This window comes from Scyliorhinus torazame, chromosome 22, assembly GCF_047496885.1.
Source record: "Scyliorhinus torazame isolate Kashiwa2021f chromosome 22, sScyTor2.1, whole genome shotgun sequence".
In the NCBI taxonomy this organism is placed as follows: domain Eukaryota; kingdom Metazoa; phylum Chordata; class Chondrichthyes; order Carcharhiniformes; family Scyliorhinidae; genus Scyliorhinus; species Scyliorhinus torazame.
This window is the reverse complement of record NC_092728.1, coordinates 80681118-80701576: the sequence shown is the minus strand read 5'-3', so window position 1 is coordinate 80701576 and position 20459 is coordinate 80681118. Positions and strand designations below refer to the sequence as shown.

At 46.7% G+C, this 20459-nt stretch overlaps 1 protein-coding gene across 1 annotated transcript in view; it reads left to right on the top strand.

Annotated features, from left to right (window-relative positions):
* The window catches only part of LOC140399162 (nuclear receptor subfamily 5 group A member 2-like), a 147721-nt gene that overhangs the window by 81693 nt on the left and 45569 nt on the right, over positions 1-20459 (top strand). The window contains exons 5-6 of the mRNA XM_072488432.1: positions 11817-11936; positions 19615-19762. Coding sequence (XP_072344533.1) covers positions 11817-11936; positions 19615-19762 — 268 coding nt within the window. The remainder of the gene's footprint in view (positions 1-11816; positions 11937-19614; positions 19763-20459) is intronic.

Below are 20459 nucleotides of genomic sequence, written 5' to 3'. Positions count from 1 at the left end.
AAGGGAGTTAAAGTGACCGCCAGCATATAACCAAGACGAATCCTGGAAGTGTTTGGTAAAACAGACAGGCCAGAGCTGTAGTTGGGTATCCGTAATGTTTAAAAATGGCTTGTAGGCCTCATGGGTGAAAAGACCCTCACAGGCCCAGGGGCAACCCCTGATTCGGAACGCTTCAGCCCTCCCAACCTAGCCCAACACCCCTGAGGGGTCCCCCACCCCCACCTGAACGCTGAAAATGGAAGTGGCTACTCACCTCCTCAGTTCCCCATATCAGCTATTGCACCAGCTTCACATTTTTAAAAAGGAGTACTAAACGACGCCTGCGTGATTTCTCTGGGGAGCCGGTTAATCCCGGGAGGCCATTACATTCGACTTCAATCTTGCTAATGAGATGGAAATTGATGCAAATTAGGGTTAATGATATGGTCACCATATTTGGGCGTGATCCTGAAATTGACACCGGGAGCGGGCCGATCGATGGCAAACTGATTTGCTCTCAGCGCGAATCTCAATTTTAGCCTTTCCTCCTACTTAACCAGTGCGCCCAGATCCACGCCAGGCGCAACGCGGTGCTTAAATTACACCCAAAGAGCTATGCACAGAATCACTGAGCATTTTGTTATTGTATTACTGTGTGAATAAACTTTAAAAATATAAAGTTGTATTGGGATTAGAGGGGGAGTATCTATGGTACAATTAAATGGCTACTATAAGTCTACAAGAAGAATGTAAAGAGTTAAGGGACATGAACAGAAGAACTATTTTGTTCTTTGTCTTGCTATGAACTTCAGAGACACACATTGTGTTACATGCAGGTGGTATGGGGAGAAACTTGGCAAACCCGTGTGTCTGTGCAAAAGCATACATGTCAAAGGAATGAAAGCTGCTTTCTTCGCCCTCTTTAATTGAATACTGTTTTCTTATCAATATGGCGGCTCCCCTAAACCTCAGCACACTCAATTCTTACACGCAGCAAACACAGTCCCACAGCATCCTTTCCAGTTATTATCAGTAAGTGGTGGGAGGTTGATGAAGAAGTTGGAAAACCTGTGAAAGGGAATTTTTCTCAGCTGCCAAATGAAAAATAAATACTGTTTGCATGGCTATCGCTAACACAATGTATCATTCAGTCATTGCAATGATAGCTGTGCTGCTGAGAACAGTACAGTTATTAACACAAGCGATAGAGGCACAAAATAAACCTGCTGGTGATTAAAAGAGAGCCACACCACTGGAAAGTACAAATGCATGTAGGACAAGAATGGTTATTTGACTGTTTTAATATACAGGCATGAAGACATTCTATGACTATATGCATGCTCTTTTAAAGCTGCAATGACTGCTTGGAGTGGACACTTTTTTAACTTGTGTTTACAAGGTTCACATATTGTTTCGAATTACATATTGAAGTTTTATGCATAAGAACAAGGAAGCGCAGAGTAAAGCACAAACCTGACTGTTAACAGAATTTTATAGACACTACTACAGTTAGGCAGCAGGTATCCAGGGACATCAATAAACCTTCACTGATGTCACTTTTCACTAATAAGCCGCGAAAAATGCTTTGAAATTTTTAGAGTGTAATTGTAAATTATGGCATCGAACATCAAATATGTTGATAAATTAGATTTTTCTTTTTGACTGATCCTAATAATTAATGGTTTATGGAAATACATTCTGAATTAATGCAGGATCAAATTGATGCAAAACTTAACTTTAATTTGGTGAGTGTTGTTGCATAAGTGCAGACAATTAACAGTCCATTTAGTTGATTATTATGTGTTATGAGCAGTTTTCAGTTACTATCTTGCTTCCGCTGCCAGAAGTGTGGAGGCTTGTTGCTACTCTTGCAGAAGATCTTCCTCAATTGCTAATGCACCTGCAAGTCTGGTGATACCATCTGACAGGCCTGAGATTTGTGGGTGAGATATGTTTGTGGTGGTAAATTAGAGTACTAGAATCACTTACCTAAGAGCTAGTTCAGGTACTGGAACAGAAACCAAGAAACATAATACTGCTATTAAGTGGGTGTTGTGTATGTTGAGAATAAACAAATCTTAGTGTACACACACGCACTGCAATTTTCTTAAAGGGACAGGCACTGAAAGGTAAATTTTCTGAACTGGGGTAGAAGTCCAATTTTAATGAAGTAATTAAAGTCAACACAATTCAGATTCATCGGTTTGGAAATTCTGGAACATAAACCTGAACTCCTAAACTGTTTCCTGCTTATACAATGGCTCCTGTTACTGCAGTTCCTCAACCTATACCAGTGGCCACCTAACTCAAAATCAGATCCAACTGGTAGCTCTTGTGGTCAATGGGGTTGTATCTTGGCAGGAAAATGCTGCAAGTTGTGCGCCAACAGGGAGGGGTGGAATTTCTGTCAGGAAATTTAACATTTCACCTGACCGCCCCCACCCCTCTCCCCAACCTGTATTTGGGGTTCAGATTCAGCCCAATGCATTAACTCAAATTCAATGAGCATGTCCTCTCCAATATAACATTACCAAAGATGTACGCTGTACCTGATTTCCATTGACTGTAATGGAAAAGAAAATAACGGTGGGGGTAATAACGGGTTCCTTGTTCACTATCAGGCTATTTTGTACAACTGGTGTGGACCAATTCAACCTCCTATGTTTCTAAACAAGGATTCATTTGCTGCTCAGATTTCTTTCCTCATTTATTAATCGTACCGTACTATAAGCGCATTAAACACCACTGGAAGACAAGATTAGGCTTCCACCATCTGCAAAAGCTGGACAGACCAGCAAACTGCAGGTGGAGATGCTACCAACTGGGATTTTGGGGTTTATAGAAAACCATCTCATGGGGCCTACAGATCAAATCAAGATGAAACTTAAACTACATGGGGATACAAGGTAACACCGAAAATTAATTTGTGCAAATTTTCCTTTCCTCCATTTTTGCTGCTTGCTGCTCCATTATGACATGAAAAAAGAAACAAAATGATTAACCACTTAGCTTCCATTCTAATTCTCTTCCTGCATCTGGTGGTGCACTAAGGCAGACTTGAATCACAGAACAGTCGCTAGTCTGTCGCCAAGGGCTTAAGGGGCGCCACTCTGCATCAAGCGTGGTTGGAGTCTCTTTCTCTATTTAAAAAATTTAGTGTACAATCATTTTCTTCCTGTTATACCCTGCCTGCTTACCATTGACTGGGGACTAATGACAATCCCACAATCCTGTGGGAGTATGAGCTTCCCCAATGAGGGGGCAGAGAAATCATTAGCAGACTCCCTGCATAAATAAAGCTGGCCAGTTTGGAACTAGCAGAAAGGAGTGAGCAGCAAGGGAAGTTGCTGCTGCTGCTGTTGTTGTAGTATATATATGTTATTGTAAATAAATGTTATTTCTTTGTATCCTTAAAACTCGTGCTGGATTCTTCGTGGCCCTCACAAAACTGGTGACAAGGGTTAAAGTGAATAGCTGTCTACACTGCTGAAGCCACCTCCCTGGATTTTTGTTGGATACAGGTTGGAAGTTGTTTTCTATTACACCATGCCTCTGTACGGACGTTTGGATGTTTTTGATGCTGCGCTGGAAAGCTGGAACCAGTACGCACAACGGATGCGTTACTATTTCCGGGCAAACAATATCACCGAAAACGAGCGCCAGGTGGTCATATTGCTCACCGCCTGCGACCCGCATACGTTTGGGGTGATTAGGAGCCTTACGTACCCAGCTGCGCCGGACACCAAAACGTTTGATGAACTTGTGAATTTAGTGGGGCAACATTTTAACCCCACCCCGTCCACGATAGTCCAACGTTACCGGTTTAATACCGCTGAGAGGACCCAAGGAGAATCCCTTGCCGACTTTCTGTCCAGGCTACGCAGGATTGAGGGGTACTGTGACTATGGTGAGACCTTGTCAGAAATGTTACACGACCGTTTGGTTTGCGGTATTAACAATGCGGCCACCCAGAGAAAGTTGTTAGCTGAGCCAACATTGACTTTTCAACAGACCATTCAAATAGTATTGTCCCGAGAGAGCGCAGAACGAGGAGTGCAGGAGCTACAGGGAATGGAAGTGCATGCTTTGGGGTGCAACCCCATCCGTCCGAAAACGTCCCCCCGCACTCCTGCGGTATCTTGGGCGAGGCGACGTCCGGATCGACGCCAGTGGCCGTCGGACATCCCTCCCCGAAGGGAGCCTTCTCCAGAACCAATGGATGAGGAGCCATGTCTATGTCAGACTTGTAGGTGCCGACCCCGTCGTGGACGCCGGTCCTGGGGGCGCCAGAGGCGTCGTCGTTCCGACCGAAACTGGGGCCAGCCCAGGGGCTGTACCTTCCATGTGGATGAACCTGCAGCGACTACTCCTGAGGACGTAGAGACGGAGGATGACTGCCTGCAGCTGCATTGTGTGGCAGCTCCCCGTGTGGCCCCCATGAAGGTGACAGTACGGGTCAATGGTCACTCGCTTGAGATGGAGTTGGACACTGGCGCAGCGGTCTCCCTGATCGCCCAGAGGACATTCGACTACATCAAGCAGGGTATACAGACCCTTGCATTAACCGACACACAGGCCAGGCTGGCCACCTACACGGGGGAACCATTGGACATTGCAGGAACTACGATGACCCCTGTTGTTTATGGACGCCAGGAGGGACGTTTCCCACTTATCGTGGTGCGCGGCCATGGGCCCAGCCTGTTGGGTCGGGACTGGTTGCGCCATTTGCGGTTGCAATGGCAGCACATCCTCCAAACAATTTCTGGAGGGTTGACTGAGGTGCTAGGATGTTACCCAGATGTATTGCAGCCCGGTTTGGGGAAAATAAAAGGGGCCGTAGCCCATATCCAAGTCGAACCAGGAGCCACGCAGCGCTATTTCCGGGCGCGCCCGGTGCTTTATGCCTTGCTCGAGAAGGTAGAAGGGGAGCTCACTCGTTTGGAGACTTTGGGTATTATCAGGATCGTCCGTTTCGCTGACTGGGCAGCACCAATTGTACCTGTAATGAAGCCAGATGCCACAGTTCGCTTGTGCGGTGACTATAAACTTAGAGTGAATACGGCTTCCCAACTCGACTTATATCCAATGCCTCGCATAGTGGATCTCTTTGCGAAGCTTGCAGGCGGACTCTCGTTCACAAAATTAGATATGAGTCACGCCTACCTACAGTTGGAGCTGGACCCTGCCTCCCGACCATATGTAACGATTAATACACACTGGCGCTTGTATGAATATACACGTTTGCCCTTTGGCGTATCCTCTGCCTGCGCTATTTTTCAATGCGTTATGGAGGGCATTTTGAGAGGTTTACCGTGTGTCGCTGTCTACTTAGATGACGTCTTGATCACAGGGACGTCGGAGCAGGAACATTTGGAAAACCTGGAGGCTGTCCTTAGACGCTTTTCGGAGGCTGGAGTCCGTTTACATCGCACAAAGTGCGCCTTTCAGGCGAAGGATATAGTCTACCTGGGTTATCGGGTGGACCGCGAAGGTTTGCACCCCGTCGCAGAGAAGATGCGTGCGATTCAACAGGCCCCCGCCCCAACTGACACTTCGCATCTTTGTTCTTTTCTCGGCCTCGTAAACTATTACGGGAAGTTCCTCCCCAATCTGGCAACTACGCTGGCCCTGTTGCACCTTCTGCTAAAGAAAAGTCACACCTGGATTTGTGGTCAGCCGCAAGAAACCGCTTTCCGGCCGGTAAAATAACAATTGTCATTGTCTGGGTTACTAACCCACTATGATCCTGGAAAGCCTTTGCTCGTCACATGTGATGCATCCCCATATGCTATTGGGGCCGTCCTGTCCCACAAGATGGAGAACGCGGCCGATAGCTTTCGCCTCCCGCACATTGCAGTGGAGAGAAAGTACGCGCAGATCGGGAAGGAGGGCCTGGCAGTGGTCTTTGCGGTGAAATGTTTCCACCAGTACGTGTATGGCCGCCACTTCACTATCGTGACTGATCATAAGCCCCTGCTGGGACTTTTCAGAGAGGATAAGCCAATACCACCCATTGCTTCCGCACGGATCCAGCGCTGGGCTTTGTTACTTGCTGCATACAAGTATTCTCAGGAGCACAAACCAGGAACGCAGATAGCGAATGCCGACGCACTGAGCCGGTTGCCTTTATTGACCGGCTCCATGTCGACCCCCATGACCAGTGAGGTGGTTGCAATCCTAAATTTTATGGACACCTTGCCTGTCATGGCATCACAGATCCGTGAGTGGACCCAAACGGAGCCAGTCCTGTCAAAGGTTCGGCACATAGTCCTGTATGGTGGGCAGAATAGACAGCTCCCAGGCGAGTTGCGGGCATTTTCCTCCAAGCTGTCAGAATTTAGCGTGGAAGACGGTGGGGGATGCATGTGATTGTCCCGGAAAAAGGCCAGGAGCTGATACTAAGAGACTTGCACAATGGGCATCCAGGTGTGACCAAAATGAAAATGTTGGCCCGGAGTTATGTCTGGTGGCCAGGCCTCGACACCGACATTGAGAAGGTGGCCCAAAACTGCTCCATTTGCCAGGAGCATCAGAAGCTTCCGCCGGCTGCGCCCCTACATCACTGGGAATGGCCAGGCGGCCTCGGGCGTGCTTGCATGCGGATTTCGCCAGCCCTTTTCGAGGATCCATGTTCCTTTTATTAATCGACGCCCAGTCTAAATGACTAGAGGTGCATAAGATGCCAGGCACAACGTCCTGTGCAACAATTGAGAAGATGCGTTTGTCTTTCAGCACGCATGGCCTCCCCTAGGTGCTGGTCACGGGTAACGGCATTCCATTCACAAGTGAGGAGTTTGCGTGGTCCATGAAGGTGAACGGCGTACGCCATATCAGCGCTGCCCGGCTTCAAATGAGTTGGCGGAGCGCGCAGTGCAGACATTCAAACGAGGCATAAAGAAGCAGTCTTCCGGGTCAATGGACACGAGACTGGCTCGCTTTTTGTTTTCACATAGGACCACCCCCCATACGGTGACTGGGGTAGCTCCCGCAGAACTCCTAATGGGCCGGAGACTTCACGCCCGCCTTAGCATGGTTTTCCCGGACATTGGCGCAGAAGTACGCTGCACACAAGAACGGCAGGGACATGGTTTTTCTCGGTGTCGGCCGATTCGGCAGTTTGCGCCCAGTGACCCAGTGTTCGTTTGGACTTTTGCTGGTGGTGCCCAGTGGGTCCCTGGCATAAACTTTCGCCAAACGGGCCCTATCTCTTACCACGTGCAAGCCCAGGGTCGTCTCCAGCGCAAACATGTAGACCACGTTCGGTCCAGAAGACTATCCCTTCCAAAGATTCCCCGCCCCCGGAGCTAATTTCTACAACCACAGAGACCAGACACAATGGAAAGTATTCCTCACAATCTTCCTCTGGTGCCTCACTCAAAGCCTGCGCAGGTCGCTACAGAACCGCGTGGAGATAGAGACGTCGAGATGATGGAGGCAGCAGACTCTGACTCCGAGATGGAGACACAGGACGCATCAGAGGAGGAATCCTCGGGCCCACGGGCCGTGGATGTACAACCGTTACGCCGTTCATCACGGAAGCGCCGGTCTCCGTCTCGTTACATGCCGCCCGATCCAGCGCCTCGTGCAAATGGTGTCCGGCCTGTGGCAAAACGAGTCCGACGCCCTCCTTCACCAGGGTCTTCAGTGGATTCCTTGGACTTTGGGGGGGAGGGATGTTATAACCTGCCTACTTACCATTGGCTGGGGACTAATGACAATCCCACAATCCTGTGGGAGTATGAGCTTCCCCAATGAGGGGGGCGGAGAAATCATTAGCAGACTCCCTGTATAAATAAAGCTGGCCAGTTTGGAACCAGCAGAAAGGAGTGAGCAGCAAGCGAAGTTGCTGCTGCTGTTATATATATATATGTTATTGTAAATAAATGTTATTTCTTTGTATCCTTAAAACTCGTGCTGGATTCTTCGTGGAAGGTTTTTGGGCAGGTTGACACTGCTTGACCGCGTTATAAATGAGCCTCCTTTGCCCATCAAGTCCTGGGGTGGGACTCAGCCCGGAGCTCCTGACTCAGAGGCGGGGACGGTACCCACTGTGCCACGCGACCTCCTCATAACAATTTAACTTACCTCATTGAAAATAAATGCAGACAGTCAAGTCGCTAAATGATACATTTCAGATTCACATATGAAAATAGGTTACCAGTTTGAGAATGGACTTCTGCTGCCCGTGGATATGCAGTCCTACCGGATTAAAGCCTCTGGGAAGAGAGGGACATAGAAAAAACAACTGGTCTAAAAAAAGAAGCGATAAAGAAGTAGAAATAAAACACGTCCGAGCTACTGAAATAACAAATCTTAGCAAATAAAAACATTACTTCACAACAATGTTGGGGGGGGGCGGAAATCATGCAATACATAAAAGAACAAGTCAAAAATCATCTATTTCCAATATTGTGACCATTAACGACACGGTGACACAATGGTTAGCACACAGGTGGGGTTATGGGAATAGGGTGGGAGATTGGGCCTAGGTAGCGAGTTCTTCCAGAGGGTTGGTGCAGACCCGATGGACCGAATGGCCTCCTTCTCCACTGTCGGACTAATCTAGGACAAAGGTTCGGCACAACATCGTGGGCCGAAGGGCCTGTTCTGTGCTGTATTTTCTATGTTCTATGTATGTCGGGATTCTATGAACAGTCCTTTGCAGTTCTAAAATTATACTTAACTTTTCTCATTTTCAGTTTGAAATACTACATGTATCCAATCTAAGATTATACCTGTTTCTCTCGCAAATTCCACAAAGGTCTGATTCTGTCCCTTCCTCAAGTCTTTACGTTTTTGTCTATAAGCTTCTGGAACTATCTCATATGCCTTAAGCACAGTGGGCAGGATTCTCCATCCCGGCCCCTGGGATTCTCCGTCTCGTCAGCCGGCCAATGGGATTTCTCTTTGTGGGCAGCCTCACGCCGTCGGGAAATCCCCTTGCTGCCGACGCAACGGAGACATTTCCAGTCCTTCCCCACTGACCTTTGGCCCAGGTGAATATTCCTCAACAAGTCAAAACCGGGGATGGAATTTTAAGACCCCGTTGCCGCGGGCGCAGGGCCGTTCAAATGTCCATTGACTTTGGCGGTAGAGTGAAATCCAGTTGGGGTAGAATTCCGCCCCAGGAGTTAAATCTGATTTATCGTCAAATCTACCTGATACTTCCTCTTCATGTAATCAAAGCATTTCCCTGTCCAGCTCCTATTTCCTGGCTTCTCTTTAGCAATTCAAGGCCTGCCCTTTCTCTAACTCCTTGAAACTCAAGGACTTCCTTTCCTTGTGCTCTTTGGAACAGTAATTAAAATTTTCACAATTCCCTTTCTTTCTCTTTTCAAGTTCAAGTTTTTTCACTTGTAAGTACATCTTAGCCAACTCGAATTGTGCTTTATCCAGGTTATTTTTTTCTTCCTCAAGGTTCCGATGCTGAGCCAATATCTCAACTGTTTCTGCTTTTCTAGCCCCTACGTTTACCTTTATTTCCAACTTTTCTGCCATTGCTTTAAATTAACTTTTATTATCTGTTAGAAAGCAGTGTAAGATAAAACCACTCTTTTGAGTGAAGCTTCAGCAATAGACATGGCCATTTTTAGTTATTCCAACAAATACAGCAAAGGTCACTGCTCGTGTGTTTAAACTCTGGCAGAGCCCACTGTGGATTCGGAATCCTGAGCGAGTCCCCAATTCTGCTGTGATCTACAAGGAGACCGAAAACCTTGAAGAAGCAATGTGAATTTCCATTTAATAACTGAAAAGAATTATGTCAAGATTCCACATATAAAATTTATTACTGTAACAAATGACTAAAACACAATTGACTGAACACTATTTTCTTTTTGAAGTTAACTTATACTTTAAACTACAGAGAGGAACTTTGCCCTTTTATACTTATCTTACATTGCACTCCCCATGGAATTATAGTCGTTACGGCAAAGTCCACAGTTATTCCCAGCATCCAATGGGTTTCTGTGTCCTCATTCTGCTGAGTATTAGTTTGAAGTGACTGTCTCCAGGTGCTTTCCTTAATTTTCATCAACTTTAATACTGTAAAAATATAGTGTGAAAGTAACGCCACAATTTCTGGCATTTCAACCAATGTTTCCATGTTAAATAAGGAGCAGCATTCTTCTAGTGTTCAGTAATTTTGCAATAGTAAACTTAATTTATTGTCCCATTTTTACAAATCAAAGCAATAACCTACATAGGCGGCTGAATTTTCTGCCCCCGCTGCGGCATGTTTTGTGGCCGCAGTGGGATCATCCAGTCCCTCCACTGTCAATGAATTTTCCCATTGTTCTCGCCCTCCGCCGCTGGGGAACCTGCGGTGGGTGGGTTTTCATTGGTGGGACCGAAAGGTCACCGCCACAGCATCCACCACGGCTGAAGTTTGAGTTGTTGTGTAAAAGTTAGCATGGCCAATCCACCTAACCTGCACATCTTCGGTTTGTGGGAGGAAACTGGAGCACTCGGAGGAAGCCCACGCAGACACGGGGGGGAAAGTACAAACTCCACACAGACAGTGACACAAGGTCGGAAGTGAACCCAGGTCCCTGGCTCTGTGAGGCAGCAGTGATAACCACCATCCCATCTATGCAGGTTAGGTGGGCTGGCCATGCTAAATTGATCCTAATTATCCAAAGATTAGATGGGGTTACGGGGATAGGGCAGGGAGTGGGCCTAGGTAGGCTGCTCTTTCGGAGGGTTATGCAGGCTCGATGGGCAAAGGGCCTCCTTCTGCACTGTAGAGATTCTATAGTGGTGGAAGACAGGCATGAATAAATGCTAAACATCATTTTGGTGCAAGGCAAAATAAAGTAGCAATGGGACGCGTAAATAAACAAAAGATGAGTCTAGAGGTGGTGTAAATGGTTGCACCACAATAGTAGAGAGGAGGGAAGCATGGACACTCTGGCAAGTTTACCAGGGACAGGAGCATGGGGCTGGCATCTAAGAAGAAATGGGCAGTGTGTTCTCGTGAGGAATAGAGATTTAGGGAGACTGGATATCTAAGAGTGACTTGAAAATGATAACCGTTGATGACTTGAGAGGACAACTTCCAGCTGTTGCATGCTGAGAAAGCCTGGCTTCAACCTCCACAGTCAGGGCATGTCCATGTCCCATGAAAAAATAAGGAAAGTTAAAGCTCCTCAACATGAAGGACTTTGCTGGTAGATTGTTTCTGATTACTACTGTTCAACCATACTAACTTTCATCAGAATTTTCACGGAGGTATGTGGTGTGAGATTATAAAAGCGGGGAAGGGAAAGCCAAGATAGTAGGAAGTCAGTATGTTCAGCACTTGCTACACCATCTCTGCAGATTTTTGCAACTTTAAACAACTATGAAAAGCACCAATTGTAGAATTCTACCAACGGCCAGAAAAATAATCAATTTGCAACTAACCAGTCAACAGTTGATGGTCCTGCTAAATAGCATTGTTGAGGGCGCGAGAGGGATGGGGAATGTCTTTTCCACTGTTGAGGGGTGTCTTTCCCGCTGCTGGTTACATGTTCAGTTGTGCGTAGTTAGGCAAGGTTGTCACCTGGAGCATTGAGCTCCAAACTGGCGATTGTGGTGCCATCAGAGTTACATGCCAATTGATGTTGCAGTCTGCCTGGTTTACATTGAACACTCGCTACATATTTGCGCTCAAGCCTTCACTAAAAGGCATTAGCACAATTCTCAGAAAATGCATGAAATTCGCGGAACTACCATGAATACCTGAATGGAAACTCTTAAATTTGCATTTAACATTGCTGTGTGGAGATTACACATAATAAGACTATTTCTGTAGCGTCTGAATTTATAACCTGACAATGCAGCATTTTGAATTTTAGGTGGATGATCAAATGAAACTCCTGCAGAACTGTTGGAGTGAGCTGTTGGTGCTGGACCACATCTGCAGACAAGTGAACCATGGGAAGGAAAACAGTCTTCTTCTAGTCACAAGTCAGGAGGTAATGAGCTTTCCTTTGGTTCTATGGCAAAATGAGCTCTGACTCATTTTTCAACAAAAATATTACAGACGGGGTTTTCTGGCTCTTCCTGCCGTGGGGGGGGGGCCACAGTAGCACAGTGGTTAGCACAGTTGCTTCACAGCTCCAGAGTCCCAGGTTCGATTCTCGGCTTGGGTCACTGTCTGTGCGGAGTTTGCACGATCTCCCCGTGTGTGCGTGGGTTTCCTCCGGGTGCTCCGGTTTCCTCCCACAGTCCAAAGATATGCAGGTTAGGTGGATTGGCCATGCTAAATTACCCTTAGTGTCGAAAATGGTTGGGTGGTGCTACGGGGATGGGGTGGACGTGTGGGCTTGGGTAGGGTGCTCTTTCCGGGGGCCGGTGCAGACTCGATGTGCCGAATGACCTCCTTCTGCACTGTAGATTCTATGATTCTATGATCTTCCGGTCCTGCCGAAGGTATTCCCCCGGGCAGGTTCCCTGGCAGCAGGATGGGCGAGCCACACAAGCCGGTGTAGAAATCGACAGGACATGAACATCACACCAGTGACTAATGGAGAGCCATCTCGGCTGCCGAAAACACGCCATGGGGCGGGGGGCACGAGTCCCGGACTTTCCACGGCAACTTTCACTAATAGTAAAGGATTGCATGCAAAAAATAATTGGTGCTTCAGGGAGGGAAATATCTTTCATGACCCAGGATATTCCAGAGCATTTTTCAGCTTGTGAAGTATTTCTGAAGTGCTGCGCCTGTTGTAATTTGGAAATACTAAACCAGTGGGTGGCTTTAATTACAAAACCAAAATGTGTTCTGACCTTCTCCCGTATCTACCCAAAGATTTTCCGTCGCGTCTGTTTATGGGTAGGTTGGTCTATGCGTCACCAGGAGTGCTATGTCAGTGAAATCTCCACTCCCATTCCTCCTCGGGTAGCCTTGGCTGACTGGACAGATGTGCAACCAAGAAATTACCCCAAGGATGTTCCAGAGCATTGTGCAACCAGTGAAGAATGGATTGATTCTGAATTAAAACTCTGGATTCTTGTTAAGCCCAACCGCTCAAACAGGTGTGATTTTATTAAATAAATAGTTAAATGACATCAGCCATGCATAATAACCATTAGATGTGTTAATGTTTTGATGAAATTAATGTGTAGGTGTGGACCAGGATGGTCTAATACTCAGCCATGCAAAGGTAGTTCTGATTTGATCCTTGAGCTCCTGGGGGTGAAAATGGTTAGGAAAGGAGCTGAGAGCAGGTGCTATACTTGTTGTTTCAATATCCCCAGCCTAAAACATCAGTTTGGATTTTTCTTCTAGATTGAGATCCAGTGATTCTCTCACTGCAGACATCAGGTGAGACCAGGATCAAATGACCCCCAAGGTTTAGGTTTGCCACGTTATGAAGTTTTTGACTCTTCAAAATCGTAACAAATCGTTGTATACGTTTTATAAATCGCTCATCATTACTTTATAGATGAACTTTACATGATGCAGGGGTGGCACGGTAGCATACTGCTGCCTCACGGCGCCAAGGACCCAGGTTCGATCCCGGCCCCGGGTCACTGCCCATGTGGAGTTTGCACATTCTCCCCTTGTCTGCGTGGGTCTCACCCCCACAATACAAAGCTGTTCAGGTTAAGTGGATTGGCCACGCTAAATCGCCCTTTAATTGGGAAAAATTCTAAAAAACTTTACATGAAGTACTTGTTCGTATGTAATTTATTAAAGTTTTTGTTGCTGCTTTTAATGTGAATATAAATTATTGCATTTCAGACCCGTTAGTTTGTGAAAATAAAACTCATTTTGTTTCTCCGAAGCGAAGTGGTCAAATAATCCCTTGGAACCGCCATGTGTTTGACTTATCTTTGAAAATTGTTTCTGTACTACAGCGATGTACAGATACAATGAATATGTCCACAAATCACAGTCAGAAACATTTGTGGTGCTTTTCCACAAACCTCAGTGTGCTGCAGTGATTTTAGACCCACGGTTTCCCACATTAAAGTTGGATTTGGTGCTCATATCCACAGCAGCTGGCTTGAGACAAAGCAGACAAATTAAAACTGCTGTTAATTTTACTTGGAAATAATTAGCGCTTTGGCTTAAAAGCTGAAATAACATGTGAAGCCAACATATTTTGAATTATCCAGTTTGTGAAAATGGTGTAACTGCTTTGATTTGCAAAGATTATTGTGACTGACAAGCTTTAAAGTTTTTAAACATTCTCAGCAGAATAAAATGGAGGCTAATAAGCTATCTCCAAATGGTGTGCCCCCCGTCCCCCCCCCCCGTCCCCCGTCCCCCACCCTTTTTGCTTGAGGATACACACAATGTAACTATGTTTTATATACTCAATTTTTCTTTGGTTAAATCAATGAATAGAAAAATATAAATAGGGATCATTTTGACTATGTGCGCTAATATAACATGGTAACAGCAAATCAGTGGCACACTTTACATCTCTCCTGATTTGTATCTCCATTGAAGTTGGGGGAGGGGGGGCAGTTGGGAGGGGAGGTAGGGATAATTTTACTGGGCCCTTGGAGGCAGGAAGGGGAGGAAGGCTTAGCACACTGGGCTAAATAGCTGGCTTGCCATGCAGAACAAGGCCGCAGCGCGGGTTCAATTCCCGTACCAGCCTCCCCGAACAGGCACTGCAATGTGGCGACTAGGGGCTTTTCACAGTAACTTCATTGAAGCCTACTTGTGACAATAAGTGATTATTATTAAGGCAGGAAAATTTGAAATAATGTGTTGGGCCAATGTGTTTTTGCCTTTGGCCACTTTTCCCGAATAAAGCTGAACGCGATGCCAGCAACCTGGAAAATAATTGACGTTGTTTAGGAAGTAATTAAGAGCCATTTTACCAGTAGTGCATGGTGGGACCAACACAGTGTCTGTAACTCACTAACTCACAGGAAGCGAGTGCTCTGCGGAGGTTGAATTAAAAGTGGCATGCATGCTGAACTTTAAATAGGTATACTGCAGGTGATATGTAAGCAGAGGCTTGTCATTGCAGTACTGACTCATTGAGAATGCTTTTGCAGTTAGTCTGAGGTGAAGAAATGTCTCCCTGCTCCCTCAGCCTCATGTCGCATCCATTTCACTCAGGAACAGTGCTCCCACTGCACACACTTTGAAGGCTGCCAACCTTCGTTTAAACTGTGCACGGTGATCCACTTCTTTAACCCCATGTTGCCTGAATTGCACAGTGACTTTGGAGGCACATTCTTGATTTGATGCCTCCTGGAAAGCATGTCACAGATCAGTCATGGTCTCATTGAATTGCAAGAGCGGACCCGATGGATCGTATGGCCTACTTATGCCCCGCTGTCTTCTGGTGTAGCACCTCTGGGTTATGGACTCGGATATTAAGGCGCTTCCCATTTAAAAAAAATTAAGGTGGCAAAATTCAACCTAGTGTTAGTCTAGGCCTAAATCTCTGGCTCTCTCAGGGTGTTGCAGGCGCTTGGGGCCTTTATGGAGCAGTTGCGGGGGTTGGAGGAGGGGGGTGGTGGGGGAGATGACCCTTGGAGATTTCGACACCTAAGCGGAAAGGAGTTTTCATTTTTTCCCTGTCTGTGAGATGTCCTCCAGGATTTACTTTTATACATTGGGCCAGTCCCTGCTTCCCTGGGTTAAAAGGGCAGAATATTCGGCTATAGAAATCTCTGATCAGGGGCGGGATTCTCCGTAATTGGCGCGATGTCCGCCGACCGGCGCCAAAAACGGTCCCGCCGAATCACCGGTGGCGGAGAATTTGCAACACGGCGGGGGCGGGATTCACACCGGCCCCCGGCGATTCTCCGACCCGGTGGGGGGGGGGTCGGAGAATCACGCCCCACGTCTCGCATTTTGTGGACCTGGTGCTGGAGACGGATTCCGTTCACCGCTCGCCATGGAGGTTAGATGTGGTGCTACCAGCTGATTGGAGGCTCTGTGAGCGCCAGTCTGCGACTACTGAGGAATTTTTTGGGTTTAACAGGAACGATTCAGTCTCTTCTTCCGCTCTATGGGAGGGCCTTAATCCGGTGGTAAGAAGGGAGGTGATTTCTTTTAAAGCATTCTTCGCGGAATAGCAGCGAGCGGCGGGGGCGATCCTAGAAACGGATCGCTACTATTTGCAGGATCCTACTCTGAGTTGCTGGCAACTAGGAAGCAGCTGCAAATGCAGTTGGACTTGATGTCCACGGGGAAGGTGGCGGTCCGGCTGCAGTGTTCATGTGAGGGGGGGGGGGTAGTTTATGAGCACAGGGAGAAGGCAGGCCACCTCTTGGCTCACCAGTTGAGGTGGCAGGCAGCTTCCTGGGAGATTGTGCAGCTCAGGGTCTTGGGCAGTAGCTTGGTTTCCGATCCGAGGGAGGTTAATCCAGCGATTGAAGCTTTCTCTAGGGATAATCATAGGTCAGAGCCCCTGGGGAGTGGGTCGGATATGGAGTTTTTGGATGGGGTGCCCTTCCCTGTTGTGGAAAGAGAGAGTATGGAGGAGTTGGAGTCCTTGTTAACCGCTGAGGGTCATTGGCCTGATGCAAACAGGTCAGGCCTCTGGCCCTGATGGGTTTCCCGTCGAATTTCGTAAGAGCTTTGCAGACCTGTTGGTGCCATTGAGAGTAGATTTGTTCAACGACTCTCTAGCCCGGGGTTTGTTGCCTGATACATTGCCACAGGCCTCCAGCATCATCATTTTGATAAAGGATAAGGACCCCACGGAATGTGGCTCATACAGGCTTATCTCTCTTTTGAGCTTGGATGCCAGGAAATTGGCTAAGATGTTGGCTCTGCAATTGGAATACTGTTTCCCAGAGAACCAGACAGGCAGCTATCAGCTGCTAATGGATTCTGAATGTTGTCCTCTCCCAGCCCCTGAACCATCATGATCATATCAATGGATGCTGAGAAAGTTCAGCACGGTGGAGTGGGAGTATCTTTTTGAGGTGCTTGGGAGATTTGGACTTGGGCAGAGGTTTATCTCCTGGGTACAGCTGTTGTATAAAGCCTCTACCACCAGTGTATGCACCAATGCGTTGAGTTCGTGATTTTGTTCCACTGGGTAGGGGTTTAAGGCAGGGTGCCCATTGTCATTGCTCCTGTTTGCGCTAGCGATAGAACCTTTAGCTATAGTGCTGAGGTCTTTGGGTGGATGGAGCGGGATAAGGTGTTGGGGGGGGGGGGGCGGGGGGCGGGCTATGACGTGAACCTGGAGAAGAGTGAATATTTTCCAGTTAACCCCTCGGGGAGGAGAGCCAATCTGGAGTACATTTTGCCTTGCCAGAGGTAGCCTCCGGTATCTGGATATCCGAGTGGCTATTGACTGGTCCATGCTTAATCTAAACCTGGTGAGTAGGGTGAGGTCTGATTTCTAGAGGTGGGATAGCCTTCCGTTGTCCCTGGCTGGCAGGGTACAGACGATTAAGATTAATACTCTCCCAAGGTTATTATTTCTGTTCCAATGCTCCCTCGTTTTCTTCATGCCAAGGTAAACAAGTGGGTGACCGCTTTTGTTTGGGCGGGTAAGATGTACTTTCAGAGGGATCGGAAGTCGGGGGGGGGCCTGGCATTCCCCAAATGTTTCAATTATTAATGGACGGCCAATGTTTCGATGGTGCTGGGGTGGCTGGTGGAGTCAGGGTCAATACTGGGGGGTTAGGAATGGAGGCACGTTCGTCTATGGGTTTGAGTTTGTGGGCTTTGGTTACGACTTCGCTCTCCTCCTCCCCAGCAAGGTACTCCTCAAACCCGGTGCTGATCTCTATGTTAAGGATATGGAGGCAGTTTAGGCAGCATTACAAGCTGACTGCCATGTCATTGCTGCCCCCCATATGCAGTAACCACTTGTTTATGCCGTCGGCCACGGATGCGCCGTTTAAATTGCGGGAAGGAAATGGCGTGGAAAGCTTTCGGGATCTGTTCTTGGAGGGATGGTTTGCCAGTTGGGAGTAGTTCGCCGCGAAATTACAACATACAACACTTGCACATATTAACAATTATGTGATTTGATCCATAAGGCTTGTCCTACATTTCCCATAGTGCTGTAATCTTCCCTGCTGGGAAGAATCCTATTGTTGGCATGGTCTGTGCGGGTGGGTGGGGGGGGGGGGTATTTCCGATATTCATGGACAAATCATGTCAATGGAAGCTGCTCTGCTGGAGTGGGTGAGGGAGAAGTGGGAGGTGGAGCTGGGATCCATTCTGGAGGAGGATGTGTGGAATGACGTCCTTTGTAGGGTGAATTCCACCTCCTCCAGCACACAGCCCAACCTGATTCAGCTTAAGGTGGTACATAGGGCTCACCTAACTAAGGCAAGTGTGGGTTCTTCGATGAAATGGAAGACAGGTGTGAGCGGTGTTCTTGTGGGCCGTCCAATCACACCGAAGTTCTGATCGTGCCCAAGGATGGTAAGCTTTTGGGTCTCCTTCTTTAGCACCATTTCAGCGATCCTTAACATTGATCTGGAGCCTTGTCCATTGGTGGCCATTGTTGGGGTGTCGGACCCGCTGGGGCTGCAGACTGGGGCGAAGGCTGATATTCTTGCCTTTAGCCTCGCTGATTGGCCAGAGGTGGCTTCTGCTGGGATGGAGATCTTCTGCTCCATTGAATACTTCAGCCTGGTTGGGTGACCTCATGGAATTTCTGTATTTGGAAAAGATCAAGTACACTATGGAAGGGGTTTTATCTCATATTTAGTCACCATCATCTGTTAGAAGTCAGGGGATGGGTAGTCTTAAGGTTAGGGGTAGGTTATTCTTGTTGGGCTGTTTTTCCCCAATATATATTGTTATTATGACACTGTACTATGTACAAGCTGCTTTTTCGGCTGTTTGATGCTGATGTTGAGTTTATTATAAATGAAAAATGTGTTAATAAAAATACTTCTATAAATTAGTTTAATGACTCATTTAAATCTGCTGATCTGGATCATTCCCAGCGAGGGCGTAATCCCGATAGCACTGGGTCTAGCAGGTCGGGTGCACCATGCTGGGCTCAGCACCTCCCGTTTCTAGCCTCTCCTGCTATTCACCCAATGTAATAGGCTCGGCGTTGGACGCAACGTGGTGGGACAATTGCATCCAGAGTATAGAATCTTGGAACCAAACATTATAAATCATTGCCTTGCTCTGCCTCTGAAATACAAATGTGCTTGAACATCCAGTTTGGAGTCAGACTCCAGCCTTCTCTGATAGTTGTGAACTGGATTTTTTTGGGGTTTGAGAAGGTGCAAAAATATCTGAATGCACACAGGTATGTGTATGAATTATCGAGAAGCATTGGTGTAAGAATTCACACAGTAGTCAATTCACACAGTAAATCAAGGCTTGCATACTTAGACTCCAAGAGAAAGCGGTTACCCAAGGGTGCACAAATTGGGTACTGGATCCCTCAGTCTTTGCAAGGGTTTGAGCAGCAAACATATAGTTCTGTATCCAAAAATATCCAAATTGTGAGAACGTTTAATCCCTGGAGAGAAATATTACCCTTTCTCTGGGGAAACAGCAGAGTGCTTTATCAATGCAGGATTTCAGGCTTTGCTGTAGGAATTGTGTCATTTCAGTCTTGATAAGTCATCCCCCAAGGAGAGCGTTTCTTGGTCTAATGTTTGAAAATGTTCAGCTCTTCAGCAGTGCATCTCCATGCACTAATGAGTACAGTAAATCACACCAATTTTTCTTTTTCCATTCAGGTCGAGTTATCTACAATAGCCAACCAAGCCGGAGCAACTCTCATTAACTTGGTATTGAGAGCACAGGAGCTGGCAGCTAAACTGCAATCCTTACAGGTCGATAGAAGGGATATTGTCTGCTTTAAGTTTCTTCTCTTGTTTAGTCCCGGTAAGCCACGCACTTTGATCTCATTAATTAGTTGTGAACTGGAACAACACTTTTAAATGTTACCTAGTCATTTCTATGAAATTATTTTGAGGATCAGGTATGCTATTTAAAATTAAACGTGTCAAAAGGAACACAACTAGTTTGTGCCAGCCATTCGTTTTACACCTGGCAAGAAGTAAACCGGGGCTAAAATTCAGCAGGTGTGAAACTGGTGTTGCTGTTGGACATTGTCAGTTTCCCACTGGGTGAGTTAGATTAATATTGTGCCCTTATTTTCTCAGAAATCCTACTGCTCCGTCACATCTTCAACAAAATATCAACAGTTGATATTTGCCAACATGGATAATCTAATAAGTAGATTTGTATCAGTTGCAAAGACCCCTGTTCCATCAGCTCAACAGAAGTATTTTTGTTACTGATTTGTTCTGAGCCAGTTTGACATATGCACTTCATGTGGTCCGACCCTGACCTTTGTGGCAAATTAATGCTTCAAGCAGCATTCAATATTCAATTAATCGTGTGAAGCTCTTGTCAAATCAGCAGAGGAAAATGTTAATTATTTAAACAGATTGGCTTATCCTTTAAAATAATTTATTTCAAAAGTCAACATTATGTCTCTTTGGATTTTTAGATAAAATATGAAACCCAATATTTCACAATTTAAATCTGTTGCAAGGTGGGTTTATTGCTATAATTT